Consider the following 15338-nt stretch of genomic DNA (forward strand, 5'->3'; position numbering starts at 1 on the left):
AGCTAAGATGTCAAGTGGATTCCCTACATGACTACGGGCCATGCAGTCAAAGGCACCAGAGTGAACAGGGAGGCTGAGGGGTAGGTCTTGGTGGCCCCTGTAACATGGTCCTTGCCTTTTCCGTCTGTCTCCTTCCAACCTGGCTTTCTATATTGCAGCTATAATTACACTTTCTGGTAGATCTCAGCTGTCTAGTTTAACAAGCTCGGGCTACCGGTGGGACACAGAGACCAAAGCAAGATGAGGGGATGGCCCTACCCAATTTAATGCTTTAAAATATCAATAACTCTGAGTACTGGCCACTCTTCCAGAATCTGAGAGACCCCTGCGTTTGAAGTCCATCTGTCTGTGAGAGATGCTTCATTTCATAATTCTTCATCCTGGAAGCAACTCTCTGATCACTTGAAGGAGCACACAGATGGCTTCTAAGTCCCCTGCTCCGGCAACAGGGTGAGCAGCTTCCCTTTCTTCCCCTGCACAGTCTAGTTACTTCCCTGAGGCTCTGCAGCACAAGGATTCTGGGAGGAGGCAATGTGGGGTCCTCCAGCCACCCCCCTTTTTTAATGCCAGATTCTCCAGTGTCTGGAATTCTTGTGGCAGGAAGGGGTTTAGGGCAAAGAGAGCATCCTCAGAACAAATGCTCAGCCCCGGGGTCCTGACCTCCACAAAGCTCTCTGCCTAAGGATCTGATGGACATGCATAGGCAGGACACAAGAGGGAGTTAGGGAGTAGACTAAGGTCAAAGGGTCTTGTCTTTTCTCTACTTTGCTGGCCCCTCCCCATAATGCCCCTTTGTAGGGCCTAAATGACCCATGCCTTCCAAGGAGGGATGCTAGGCTTGGGGCTCATCTATAACCTGAACGGGATTGGATCACAGCAGTTATTGCTCTACTTCATTTAAATCCCCAATTGCCACCCCGAATCAGCAGCCTTTGGTGTCTGCATTCTTAGAAAAGTAGGAGGAAGGAGATGAAACTTAAGACAGGCTGGGATGTCCGTCTGAGTAGGAGGACATAGTGAGCGGGACACCGCTGGATGCCAGCATAGGCAGCAGCCCTGCCCATCCCCAGGTAAAGCTTGGTCCAGAAGACAAGTGCTAGGTTTGACCTTAGTCCTGGAATTGAGTCAGTGTTTGGATTCCTCCCATAGGATCCTTTGAGCACTGGTTTCAGGCCTTTTCTGATCCCTGACACAAAACTTATAAAACACAAGTGTCCACCCTGGTACCCAGACCAACTATCCACAACCCTGCAGAAAGGGGGCTCTGATGACATCACTCTTGAGCTCCCACCTATCTGGTCCATAAAACCAGGGCTGGAAGAAGCTTCTAGAGAGATATGCTCAAGGGTAGTGGGACTACATACTGGGATGGATATCTATCTACTGTGTCCCCAAATGAGAGTCTAGAGGACATCTTGGTAAAGCAGAGTTCAAATGAGGAAGTCACAAAGAAAGACGGTGTTCTTGCCCTCCCTAACAAGGTGTGTTAGAGTCCTGAGGAGACAGTGTGCTACAGTGTCATTAGCCAAGCTGAAGTCATCCTAGAGTGAGTGCAGTCACCCGACTTCCCAAATGCCGGTACTAGCAAAATGCATGGAGCCCACCCTGTCAAGCATGGGATTGGAATAGTCTTCTACAAGCTAAGGACACTCAGGACTACAGCCATCTCCCAAGACCAGATAACGCAGAGAAGGACCCTGCAGCATCCAAGACAGTATGCTTATTGTTGGCACCTTGATTTCCAGAACTATGACACCCAGCCATTGTCTGCTGTTTTAAGCCATTTCAGCAACCCTGGAAGGGCAACACAGATTAGGAAGAAACTTGAGGCTATAACAGAGCCAAGGCTCTCCCTTTTGGGTGACAGGTCGAGGAGGCACAGAAAGACTTCGTGACCTGAGTCAGAGCCACACATCTCAGGGCAGTGCTGTGGTTAGAACCCAGGTATTTGTCCAAAACACTCCCAAGGCAACCTCTGCCTGCCCTACTCACCCACAACTAGTTCGCGCACTTCCTTCCAGCGGATGTGGCTTCCTGTCTCATGTAACAGTGTCACAGTTATCCGTCTCTGGATGCCCTGCCACATGCCAGGAGAGGGGGATAGTTAGTTGGCACTGGGGATGTAACTTTTGGAGGGGGGCAAGTTTTGAGGTGGTCCGGTTAAGGGTCCCCACCTGATGGAGAAGGAAAGTCCCCATGCACGGCATGCCACCACGGTGGTCCACCACAGCAGGGATGTAACTGGAAAAGATGGTGATGGTAAGGTACAGAGCCCCTTCTCCATCCCACCCATAGCACAGGACCTGGTCCCATAGTCACCAGAGCTGAAAACCGGAGCCTTGACCAACCCTTCAGAAGAGCAAGTAGCCCAGTTCTCAGAGTCAGGTCCTTCTGGGCTGACTCTCTACAGAAGCTCTCAGGGTCTCATATTTCCCCCATCCCTACAAGTCAGACATCTACACCCAGTGACTTGGGTAATGCCAGGGCTCCTGTACTGTGCCTTAAGCTTGGGACACTCATGGAGAACCTGGTCTCAGACCTCCCCAGACATCAGCTCAAAGCACCCTCCTTTTCCAAGTTAGCCATTGTGAATTCTCAGCGGCTACCAGAATACTGTTTCCAGTGCCCTCTCTTCTTTAATCACATCCTTTTGGGCCCCAAGCTGGTGCCCAACCTGAGCACAGTAGGTACCCAACTCACTCGCCATTGGCTTCCAGCTCGCAGATCTCGAAGTAGACCAGCAGGTCATACTTGCAATGGCAGGGACCTGGGGAAGGCCGTGTCATCGTGCTGAGCTTAGTGGCGGGCACTAGGAAGACAAGAAAGTGATGCTCTAATGTGGTTATCAGGGAGAGGGCATTAAAGGCTGCACAGGCAACAACTTTCCCAAAGAGGTGCCCACTGGTGTATACCCATGGCCAGGTTACCCTTAGCTGTAGGCAGCCAGGCATGAGAAACCTGGCGTGGTCTCAGATGTGTGGCCACTTATGCTCTCTATACGCAAGAATGAGCATGTGCCCTTACACACCTAGATACGAGGGTGTTGGCTTCACTCTAAACACCACTAAATCAGCAGAAACACTTGCTTAGAGGCCCTATCCTATGGACAGGTCCCCTATGCTTGATCAGTTACCTGTGCTACCCTTGACTACAGCCAAATGTATCAGTTCAAGTATGTTCTGCCAGCACCTACACCTTGCCTAGCATGCCTTAAACTCAGCTCTGCTGGCCCTCCAATATGTCCACCTCCTGACAGCGTCTGCCTCCCAGTATTCCTGGGCCCAACCATGTCTGCCCATAGCCCCTGCTCTGAGCCTTTCCTCCACAAAGTTCCCTCTGGGTACTCATCACACCACCAGACACTGGCTCTAAATGTCTCCCTTGTGGACTGGGATGACCAAAAGAGCACACAGCTAAACACTATACCCTCCATAGACATGAAGCAAGGCCAAAAGACACCTGCTATGGCATCTGTAGCCTGGAAGACCATTACATTCACAGCAGGTTCAACCACACTTGCAACTGTAGTGTGGGCCTTCACTGTCCCCACTGGACTCAGGAGACCCTCACCTACCTGGCTTGGATAACGGCATGACCCTGGGGAAGTGGCGACGTGAGGGTCTCAGGGGGCTGTGAAGAAAAGCCAGAGTGAGCAGACCTGGGCTGGTGTCTGTGAGTCCTAGCTAGAGTGGACAGCTCAGGGCAGAGAAGGATGACAAGAAGCCTATTATATGTCCCCTATATTCATTTGTCTCCAATATTCATGTATCCTTCCTTAATATCCATGTGTCCCCCATACCCACATGTTCCCACATCCATGTGTCCCCCACATTTATATACCCCCAATATCCATGTGCCCCCCCATATCCATGTGTTTCCATATCTATGTGTCTCCTATTCTTGTGTTCCACAGACCCAGGAAGAGCCCAGGTCTGTACATACTTAGATCAGAGAGGAGAAATCCTTAGGGCCCCTGAACCATCCTAGAGGTTCTGTAAGGTTCCAGAGACTTGGCGCCCCAAATAATCTCTGCTGCCTTCTCTTATGTTCTCATATTCTGGGTATCCCTGAGCTGTGAGGTCTGCTCAGCCAAGAGATAGAGGTGGAGAGGAGTGAAGGCCAGTCAACACATCTCCAGACCTCTGGATGGCTACCTTTCCTGTTCCAATTTCTGGATCCAGTGAGATGACCTACAGGTACCTGAACCTCACACCTCAGCCTCTTGAGACTCCCTCACTTTGATTTCTCCTCCGAGTCTCCACCCTTGGAGACTAAAAAGCTTGAGGGAGTCAGGCAGACATTCCCTTCCCAGGAGTGGCCAGTGGGCAGCAAAACCCGGCTATCCCCTGGGTGCTTCCCATGCATGGCTAATGGTCAACATTCTGACAACATTGGTCCTTAAAGAACTCAGTTCCAAAGGGGAGAGGCAGGCATGGGCCATGCTCTGACCATCCTGGTCAGCTAAGGAGGGGGAATGAGAAGTACTTGGGCTCTGTTGCTTGGAGACAAGGACACTTGGGTGACCTAGGCAGCTGACCTGAGGACATCCTTGCAAAGAGGTGGGAACGGGTGCTGCTGGTAGTGCCCAAAGACCTCGAACACAATGGGCTGGCTCTTGATGTATTCGATGAAGGACTTGGTCACCTCTACCGCAATCTAAATGAAAAGGGGGGAGAGTATGGGTCGTATCTGTAAATGTTCAGTGTCCATGAAAACTCCACACTCTGGGACCTGTCCTTAGCACAAATCTCAGCGATGACTTCTCTGAATGCTCTGTCTTCATATTTGCCCAAGACTCATTGTGAGCAGCTTTCAGGAGCTCTACATGGATTCAAGGTTCCAATTTTAAACCCATTACTGATCCCCTGCTACCTAGATGTAATGTCAACATCCCAGCATGCCATTGAAGGTTCTACAACCTGATGCCAGACGGCCTTCAGGACAGTCCACTCAGAAGAGAAAGATGGAAAGGGAGAGCCAAGCTCAGCCTTTGGGTTAGCCTTAGCATTTAGGCCTTTGCATGTTGGTAGGTAAGGGCCAGCACTTACATTTTGGACATGGTAGAAGCCAAGAGGGGGTCCCCTGCCAGTGTTCTTCAGGGGTTCAGTGGAGAAGGCCTCATCGTGGCGGTGGATAAAGCTGAAGAGAAAGAAGAGGAAGTGGGGACAAGGACTTGCACCAAGAACCCATGGCCTCACTGGGCATTGCATGAGACCAAGTAACCCCTAGCACAGCCTAGGTGGGCTGCATACCCCTCAGGAGAGTATCTACTTCCCAGCAGCCCAGGGCATAGACAACAGGCTCACTTGAACTGGCAGAAGATGTCAGCGTATTCAGCAGAGATACTGGACGCCTGCAGGACTGTCACCCGGAAGGTGAAGGTACTGCCTAGACGGAGGTGGTCCAGGGCTGTGTCCAGAGGCCCATCCAGGGCAGCCTTCTCTGGGCTATCCATGAGGCCTTCAGGAGGCACAGCTGTTGGGAGCCAGAGCAGAGCGATGGGGTCTCAAGATTCCATGCTCTTCAAGCCCTGGTCCCCCCACACATGATCCACACAGTGGAGCTGCACCCACCTGAACAGGTGTTGTTGTTAACTTCATCGGCTGAAGGCCCAGCATCAGCCCCCTGACCCTGGCCTTCTACAATGCGCAGCTCCTCCTGGGAAGTTCCTGAGCGGGACATTCCCACCACAGGGCAGGACTCAGATTGGAACTGTGAAAACAGAGAAAGCTGGAGAGCTAGCTGGCTAAGCTTAGGCTACGCTGTCACAGGCTATAGGGATCTGTGCACTGCCACCTGGGTCTCTAGCATCCTGAGCAAGACTTGCAATTGGCCCCTAGATGAAGCACCCACCTCTCTAGGCCTCCATCCCCATGGCCATGAGTGGCCCACTTTGACACTCTCTCTGGTTCAGGTGAGTTGAGGTGTGAACTGCCTGAGAGGAACACCCCACATGCCCCAGTGCGAGAGACATAGTGAAGGAAAGCAGGGAGCCACTCCTGGTCTTAGTTCTACTTCCTGAGCACTTCCTGGGGAAGCTCACAGGCAGACTCTTGGACACCCTTAGACTGAGATCTTGAGCCAGAGAGCCAAGTAAGCACGTCTGGGGAAGGGTGCTACCTGGGCTCAACCTCTCTACTGTCTCCTGCGAGAGTTCTTTCTGTGAGAATCAGAGGTGGGTGGCCTCAATGAGGTCATTCCCATTCCCAGAGGTGTTGGGGAAGGCAGGAAGAAGGATGGTAGAAAAATCTAGAATTTGGTGGGAACCCCCGAGAACTTCTAACCTGAGGGAGGAGAGAATGGGGGTGCCTATTTCTAAACGTTGGTTCTACTTACCAACTCTATGCCTTGCTGTGTGAGACTCAGGAAGATGGTTGGACCAAGTGGGTCCTGATAAACTGGGAAAGGGACATTGTGTGTTTTGGACAGTAAGGGATGGGACAGACATAAACACCCATGGTGCCCTGCCGAGGCTGGCCCTCAGAGCCTAGGGATCAGTGGAAGGGGTTCCCCAGTATACAAGGCAAACCTTCATAGTACCTTTTCAAAATGCTGGTCATCAAAGGAGATTTTAGCAGTTCCTGATTGACGGACACCCGAGCCATAATCTGGAGCCTCTTCATCAGCTGCAAAAGGAACATGCAGGTGGTTGGCCAGCTTTTTTTCCATAGTGGACAGAGCCAGGTCAAGTGGCCTCAGGGCCTTGGAGAGGGTATAGCAACTCGTGACCAGGTTCTTTACTGGACTAAGCAACTACATCGCTACCTGCAAGTCAGTAGTCACCAGGACACACTAACCACCACTGTGGTTGCCTCAGGGACCCAGAGGTATGCTCTTGCCAAGGGCCACTCAATATGAGCCAAAAGCCCTACCTACATAGTCTGATGCTGAACTACCTGATCTTGGTGTTCAGAAGAGAATGGTAGGGTCTTGATACACCTCTACCAGCCTCTTCAGAGCCCATGGGCCCTATTATGCCACCTCCAGCATTGTGGGTAGTTCTACTAGCAGTGTCTGATAGCCAGGGTCAGCCCCAATAGGGTTCAGTGAATGAGCTGACCCCAGCCCATGGCCATGGGGCAGGGAGGGGTGGCAAGGTTGTATGTTTCCTAAATTCCTTTCTTCTACCGCCAGATAGGGAAATATATTTGCAACCCCAAATACAGTAAAATCCAGTAGTCTTGATATAAGATTTGGGAACCAACACAGGTCAGATTTCATCATAGACCCTTTTCCTGAAAAATGACTTGGGGGAAGGCAGGGCTGTGGCCAACTAAAGGCCTGAGCTCAGAGCCCCATACACCTTCCCAACTATTAGAACTCATCTGATACATGGAGGATCCACTGTGTCCCAGTGAGTTAAGAGTGGTGGCCCTTAGAGATAGGGTCGCCCACCAGCCCTCCTAAGGATCCCCTGCAAAGCCCGTCTCATCCTCCACAGGAACTGTGGGCAAGCTCCTTAGACTCTAAAAACACATGGACAAAATAGGGAACACTACCCAGTGTGGGTGAGAGCCTGTAGACCAGAAGGAGGAGGGCCTGTCGGGATAGGGGAGTAAGGCCTCAGAAAAGTTGTTCTGGATGCTTCTGTTCCCCTAAGTGTAGATGTCTCAGTAACATTCACCTTCCAGCAATGTGGCCAGGGTGATTCTGAAGTCCGGGTTCCCTACTAGCTTGGAATCCACTCGCTCCTCTCCCCTCACTAGGTGGGACCTCTGGACCAGTGCTGAGGGACACAGTGACAGGGTCCACTCATCTAAGCAATCATGAGCACATCATGGCTGGTGACAGGTGGGAGCCAAGGTGGGCATAGTGGGGGAGAACTAAGGAATCACAGGTGGAGGAGAGTTTGACAATACAGCAAAGTCACCCTAATGTGGCCAAAACACCAGGGAAGTGATTAGACATTTTAGAGTAGAGGAGAAAGAGGCATTTGAGGTTAGAGGTATACAAACTCAGGAGTGTGAGAACTCCAGGTGTGAGACCCTGGGAATATGAGACTCCGGGGGATGAGAACTGGGGGAGGGGGGAGTGAGAACCTGGAGTATGACAACCTGGGGGATGAGAACCTGGGGGGGGCGGTGAGAAGAGAACCTGGAGGGTGAGACCCTGGGAGTTTGAGAACCTGGGGGGTGAGAACTTGGAGGGTGAGAACCTGGGAGGTAAGAACCTGAAGGGTGAGACCTTGGGAGGTGAGAACTTGGAGTGTGAGAACCTGGGGAGGGGTGAGAACCTGGGAGGTGAGAACCTGGGGATGAGAACTTGGGGGTTGAGAACCTAGAATGTGAGAACCTGGGGTGTGAGAACCTGGGGGTGAGAACCTGGGGGGAGTGAGAACCTGGGGGGAGTGAGAACCTAGAGTGTGAGAACCTGGAGTGTGAGAACCTGGGGGTGAGAACCTGGGGGGAGTGAGAACCTGTGGGGTGAGAACCTGGAGTGTGAGAACCTAGAGTGTGAGAACCTAGGGGGTGAGAACCAGGAGTGTGAGAACCTGGGGGAGGGTGAGAACCTGGAGTGTGAGAACCTGGGGGGTGAGAACCTGGAGTGGTGAGAACCTGGGGGGTGAGAACCTGGAGTGTGAGAACCTAGAGTGTGAGAACCTAGGGGGTGAGAACCTGGAGTGTGAGAACCTGGGGGGTGAGAACCTGGAGTGGTGAGAACCTGGAGTGTGAGAACCTGGGGGGTGAGAACCTGGAGTGTGAGAACCTGGAGGTTGAGAACTTGGAGGGTGAGAATCTGGGGGAAGGCAGTATGAGAACCTATGGCACACAAGCACCTACGGGTACAAGCATATCAGTAATTTCAGGGGTATGAGAACTTGGGGTTGTGAGACTCTGAGAGTATGAGCGCCGAGGACTAGTTGGCACCTGGTAACCTGGCAGTAGGAGAACTTGGCGAGTATGACATTCTAGAGTACATGAGGACCTAGGAGCATACAACACCGTGGCATGCTGGCCTCCAGATCCTCCAGGTGCCCACCATGCGCACCCCAGACTAACCCTGGCTAGCCTGTAGCACCCCACTGTGTTCCTTTACCTCCTGCTCTCCCCGGGTGTCTGGGAAGCCAAGGATGGTGAGTATCCCAGGAAGGGAGACCATAGTAGGGCAGAGAACAGCGTCTTGGCGCTGCCGTTACAGCAGACACTACCACTGACTTGCAGATACCTTTTGAACCATGACCCTCATGCTATTCTCCATGGTCCTACAAACATTCTCACCAAGCAGGAAGTACACCATAGGCCTATAGGTGAGCAGACTGAGGTCCTGGTACCTCCTCCTGACCATGATGGAGGGAGGGAATAATGAGAAAATGTCTGCCTTCTACAAGAGCCTCTATCCTCAGACCCACAAATGAGGAGAGTCTGCAGCTTCTAGCTGAGGCCTGTGCCTGAGACCAGGGCCTAAGGGGTGGGAATAGAGAAGAAACTGAGTCAGCTGCTGAGAGCCACTCTGGCAGGGACTAGCAAATCTGCAGGCTCCCTTGGCTGTGGAGAAAGTGGACAGTAGACTAGGCTGTCAGACAGTCCACAAGGGCTTGCGCTGGGAGGCACAAGGCAATCTCTGGGTCCACCTGAATGGTTTGATAGGTGGGGACTCAGCCTCCAAGCCAGATCAGGCTCAGGTATCTTAGACTGAGCCTACATGGCTGAGATATCCCTATCTAGTCCATGACTCTAGGAAGTCAGAAAGGGCTCAACACAGGGGACTTCCCTTCAAAGCCCCGCTTGTCTGCTTGCCTGGGAAGGTGGAAAAAGTTTCATGTTGACCACAAGGAAACTGAGGGTCCTAGATAAGATCATCTTCATATCAGCTCCTGCATAATAGTATTCCTCCCACCTTTGCCTGTAAAGGCAGACTTTCCCCAGCCCCCAGGGACTCAGGGCCACACACTCCCCTGTCCCCCACACACCTGAGATGGCCTGCACTGCCACACGGAGGAAGCCTTTCACCTCTCCCTTTTCGCTGACGATTGCCACTCGGTGCACCAGGGGCACAGGGTACAGCAGGTTGCTCAGGTATACGAAGGCCCTGCAGGAGCAGAGCCATAGTCACAGGCGACCCTCAGTGTGTGCTTTGATACCAGTGACACCAATGCCGGCTCACACACAACATGAAGCTGCGAAGCAGAGCAAAGCGGCGAGAGACAGCCAGGGCGAACCAGTAAGGTGGGCTTGGAACAGGCAGGGGGCAGGGGCAGGGGAGAGGGGTTTCAGTGCTCAGAGGAGACAGGAGGTGGAGACACAGAGAGGAAGGAGTGGCCTCGGTACATGAAGGGCACAGCCCAGCCCAGCCAGGACGTGGCTGTCTGAGAAGAGAACAGTTGAAGAGAGGGTTTCAGCCTGCTTCAAGGGCTGAGGTCCTGGGCTAATGAGCTTCAACCCTTAGAGCTCTGATGCCTATGGGGTATATCATCAAATTCTTCAACCTTGGAGCTCCTTCCACAGTCTACCTGAAGATCAAGCACAACCCCATCCTAAAGTGTCACCCTTCTCAGGGCAGATGCAGCTTGGGATGTGTGCCCACCACATGGATGCTTGAGCACTGCCCTGGTCCCCCTTTCTAGTCAACACCTCGAGTTGCAAGAATCTTGCCAGAGCTCCCTTAGTTGGTCTCACTGCTACTCTGCCTCTCTTACTGTCCCTAGAGGGTTCTAGGGCACCTGTCACATAGAAGTCCCTGCACTTTCAGTGATACCCAAGCTGCTTGCAGAATCATCCAAGCCCCAGGAGGTCCAGGATGGCAGGCCCCACCTTACTGCCCACAGCTTCAGTATGGGCCGATGGCTCCCTAGAGCATCTGTCTACTCTCACAACAACAGTCCATTTTCATTCTCCTCTAGGCTCTGTCTTCTAACTGTAGGAATCTATCTGTGGACTTTCTGGTTTTCTGAGCTTCTTTGTGTATGGCAGAGCTTCAGGAAGTCATTCTAGTAAAATCCTCTAAGTGGGGCCTCAGATGGTTTGTGGCAGCTACCTTCAAGGGCTCCCAGCTACCAGGTGGCCTCCCTGGGATTCCTGCATGGGACCCACTCACCCTAGCATGGTAACCTTTCAGGAAGAGTGCTGGCCTAAACTCCTTTGCTCCAGAAACCAATCAGGGAATTGCTACAGAAAGGAAGTAGAGCCAAAACTGAGAAGGGGGTGGGAATATCCACAATGGGGACCAGATGAAGGCCCTGTGCTGGCCACTCAGGATTCCTAAGCTAGACTGAAACCTGCCTCTGCCATCCCAGGGCCCTGAAAACCTAGGCTGCTTCACTAGAGGGCTTAGGAGGCAATGCCACAGAGGCAGCTTGGAATCAGCAGAGTCTGGGTTCCAGGCTATCCAGATGGGTCTTACTGGAACTGCAGAGGTAACCCTAGCTCCCTGAGCACCCACAGGGAAGCTCATAGACCTCACACTCTCACTACTTGACCCTCCCCCACTGTCCAGAACTAGGGGGTCTGGAGCAGTACCCAGGGAGGTAGAGATAGGACTGCAGCAGGTGGCCATCCAGGCTCTCTATGGGGCCTATTATAAAGTGGAGTGACTCCAGAGACTGTGGGACCCAAAGAGGAAATACATACACATCCTGCAACAGCTGCTGCTCCCCAACACCTGGGAGGTCTTTTACCAACTATGGCCTTATAGTGATGCCTCCCAATTTAACTATCTGTGCCCTCCTCTTTTATGGATGCAGAGTCTAGAGTCTATAGCATGGCCCATTAGAGCAGGTGGGATTTGGCACTCAGGCCCATTTCACAAGAGAAGCAACCGAGGGATAAAAACATCAGGCAGAAGCCAGGGCTGGCAGCAAGGGCCAGAGCTAGGATGGGACCCTCTAGGTCACTCTCAGCCCTGCAGATCGTTGCTTGTCAGGGCAACAAATCACGGAATAAATCTTGTGTTGCATCCTTAAGAATTTCCTCCCATTGTGTGTGTGTGTGTGTGTGTGTGTGTGTGTGTGTGTGTGTGTAGGATGCCATGGCCTACATCCAAACTGTAGGAAAGATGTGGCCCACATCCAACCCACCCTCATCTTTCGTTGGAGGCTGGGGTTATGTACTGAAAAAGTACCATTTGTGGCCAAGGCCTCACGATCCTCGGACAGCTCAAATGGGAACCATAGATTTAGCTGCAGCTGTGGGGTCAGATGCTGGAGAAGGCAAAAAGTATGCAATACCCCCCCCCCAAATGACCAGCCCAGTCCACTTGGCACTGTGGTGACGTCATTCAGCTAGATGAGACCTCTGGGCCTGGACTGCCTCCCAGGGGCAGTGCTGGCTTCGAATGGGACCACAAACTGAATCTGGAAGATTTCCGTGCCCGGGCTCTGTGTAGGATTCATCCAACCGGCACACCTGGGAGATGAAGGCACCCAGGCACACACTGCTCAGAGTGGGAACAATATACCCCAGGCTTCATCTTACCTGTTCTCCAGGCACCAGAAACAACTAGACACTAGTGTCAGCCACTGCAGGGTCAGATCACAGCCCTTGCCAACCTTGCTATGCTACACCAGTCACACACCCAGTTGCTCTCCAGAACACTGTCCATAGCCATACTGGCAAAGGCAGGAGGCTGCAGCACAGAGCTAAGAGGTTCAAGGCTACCGAGTATAGCCTCTTGCTGGGTTAACATCTACCTATCTGGTGCCCTCCCTAGCTCTTCCCCCAGACCCTAAACTCTTATTATCCTCTCTGTAGTGCGCTCCCTGCCCCCATCTTCTGGAAGTGTGTTGATTAGGCAAGGGAAATAGGAGCCTCTGGGCTCACTTAATCAGCTAACTCACCCACATCCCCAGACCACCTGACACCTGACCATCAGAGACCCTGGATGTGATGAGGGGCCCTGGCTATGCCCACAAGAGGCCTGCCCAGGACCCAGAGCACCTTAAAGCAGGCTAAAATGCCCCGAAGAGAAGAGGCGGGTAGAACGGGCAGAGCGGCACGTGTGGCGAGGCAGGAGGGAGGAGGCAGCGCTAACCACAGATTGGTGAGGTGCAGAGACACATGCTGGGACCCAGGGAAGCCTTTCCAGAGGGGACAAGAGTGGGCACCCCAATTTTGCTTAAGCTTTGGAGAGAGAGCCAGCAGCTACCAGAGGATTAAACGAAAACCAAGGTGGAGTCCTCCTCAGGGCTAGGGCTGCATAGCTGCTGCGCGGAAAAGCCAATTCTTGCCAAACCAAAAGGTCAGGGTGTTGCCAAATGAAGCCTTGCACAGACCACCCCGTGGTACAGGGGGCCGGGCCTCTCATGGATGACTTTTGCTAAGTTTGGTCATTTTGTGAAATCTCAAGTCCACAAGAGGGGAAACAACATTGGAAGGACCCAGCTCTTTTCATGAGACTGCAGAGACCAGACCCCATTTCTCCTCACGTCATTGTTCCCTGTGTCTCCTGACCCTTTGGCTACCTGATACCCAGAACCACTCCCAGGGCCCAGCAGGCATGGGAGGTCTGGTACTATAGCCCAAGGCTTGGTGAAAGGAGCCTGTCCAGAGCTGGCCTGGAATCTACACCTCTTGCCCAGGCCCAGCAGGGTGGAAGTCCAGACCCAGGGTATCTTGGAAGGAGATGCTACTCATTTGTCCGGTTGGCTAGTTCATCATACCTAACGCTAGCCACTGACAGAAAAGCTAATTAGAGCAGACCCTGGCCAGTGATATGGGACCAGCTGCCTTCTGAAATGGAGAGGGTGTCTCAGGCCATCACCCCCATTCAAGGAAGGAAGGAACTCCACAGAAAGTCCATAGTCTGCAAGGGACCACCCTCAGCCTTCAGCTTTCAATACTTGTACTCCAAGAGTTCTAAAACTCCCATTGCCAGAGAAGCAATCTTAAACTCCAGGAGAGGATGCTACTAGAACTATTCTCGTCCCAAGCAGGTAGACTATAAGCTCTTAGCACTTCTGAAGTCATTTGCTTTCATGATGGAGCTAACAGCTAGACCTATTTCCATGCAGTCCTCTTCCCCAACCTCAGCCCCTCTCACCTATTCCAGAAACCAAGCGGCCAGGGCTTCTCTATAAAGGTTAGGAGCCCATCTCAACCTGCTATCCTGGGAGGTCAGGGCCTGGAGCTCCACAACATGAAGGTGGGTGGAGGCCCTTCCTCCCCTGCCCTGGTTGGCTCAAAGCCCTACAATTTCTCAGAACAGAGTGGCACCGAGAACACAGGGTACCTTCTCTTTGGGTGGGATGCTCAGAAGGCACCTCAGTTGAACAGAGCTGACTCCCAAGGCAAGGGGCTGGGGTGTCCTGCCCACAGACTTCTTTCTTCCCTTCTCAAATACCCCTTGAGCCCTACACAAGGAGTCAGTGGCACCAGTACCTGAGATTTGGCCACTGTGTCTACTACAGGAACTAGCCCAGCTACCCAGAGTGGGCACCAGGGATTCTCGGCTGTACTTGTGTGTTCCTAACCTCAACCTCTTCTGCCCCTGGAGCCAGACTCTTCCCTGCTGAGCCAGGGCATCTATCTTGTACATGTGCACATGCCCCACCATGAAGACACAAGAGGGAGCCTGACTCCCTCATCCCCCTCAGAGGCTAGCCCTAGCCTGCCTGCCTGGCCCAGAGGGTCGGGTGTCTGCCCTGATACCCACAGCAGTGCTCCTGAGCAAAAGAGCTGGTTCCTCCCCAGCATGCGTGCCTCAACCTCACCAACCTTCCTACTAAACTGAACAGGGGGGGCCGGTCGTAAAACGGGTCCTGGCCGTCGCACAGCGTGTGCTCCGGAAAGACGTCGTCCTCCAGGTCCTCCTCCTCCTCCTCCTCCTCCTCCTCCTCCTCCTCCTCCCCCACGCTCTGCTCCTCGGCAGGCTCGGTGGTGTCGGAGTCGGGACTTGAGAAGGTGGGGGAGGGGGTGAGAGCAGCCATGCGCTCGCTCATGCATGTGTTGAGAAGAGGGTAGCTGTTGCAGCCAGAGATGACTGAACTGAGGTTAGTGCGACAAGACAGAGAGAAGTTAACACCAGCTACTCCAGGGAAGGTGGGGCGGGGCTGGGAGGGACAGGGAGCACTTCTGTTTAAAACTAAAACACCAACCATCAAGAAACGCTGCTTTAAAAGACGAGGAACAAAAATGCACCCAGTCTGGGATGGGAAGAGAAAACAAAACAAAACACCCCAAACTAACGAACGACAACAAGACCCATGGTCAGTAGAAGGTTCTGGAAAACATCACCAATAGGTATGACTGAGACCAGAGGCCCAGGCTGGCCATAGCCAAAACACTTGGAGGACCTCTTTGAATGACATGGGTCGGAGGCTGGGCACAGACACCAGATTGGAAAACAAGGGAAGAGGTTGTACTCTCTAATCTTACCTCTGCGTTCCCACCCCCCAAAACACTTGT

The 15338-nt window shown here is 52.8% G+C and overlaps 1 protein-coding gene across 13 annotated transcripts in view; it reads right to left on the reverse strand.

Annotated features, from left to right (window-relative positions):
• The window catches only part of Kif1a (kinesin family member 1A), an 88192-nt gene that overhangs the window by 21483 nt on the left and 51371 nt on the right, over positions 1-15338 (reverse strand). For 6 of the 13 annotated variants that reach the window (XM_029477009.2, XM_029477003.2, XM_021177060.3 and 3 more), the window contains 10 exons: positions 9911-10029; positions 6541-6626; positions 5574-5712; positions 5307-5475; positions 5049-5139; positions 4538-4656; positions 3575-3630; positions 2701-2809; positions 2175-2241; positions 1993-2077 (listed from right to left, as the gene is read on the reverse strand). In XM_029477009.2, the coding sequence (XP_029332869.1) occupies positions 1993-2077; positions 2175-2241; positions 2701-2809; positions 3575-3630; positions 4538-4656; positions 5049-5139; positions 5307-5475; positions 5574-5712; positions 6541-6626; positions 9911-10029 (1040 nt within the window). Of the gene's footprint in view, positions 1-1992; positions 2078-2174; positions 2242-2700; positions 2810-3574; positions 3631-4537; positions 4657-5048; positions 5140-5306; positions 5476-5573; positions 5713-6540; positions 6627-9910; positions 10030-14648; positions 14919-15338 lie in introns of all 13 variants that reach the window. The other 7 variants (XM_085839597.1, XM_085839590.1, XM_029476977.2 and 4 more) reach the window with 2 other exon arrangements.

The sequence above is a fragment of the Mus caroli genome, unplaced genomic scaffold (assembly GCF_978045245.1).
Source record: "Mus caroli unplaced genomic scaffold, Mus_caroli_1 scaffold_1, whole genome shotgun sequence".
Lineage (NCBI taxonomy): Eukaryota > Metazoa > Chordata > Mammalia > Rodentia > Muridae > Mus > Mus caroli.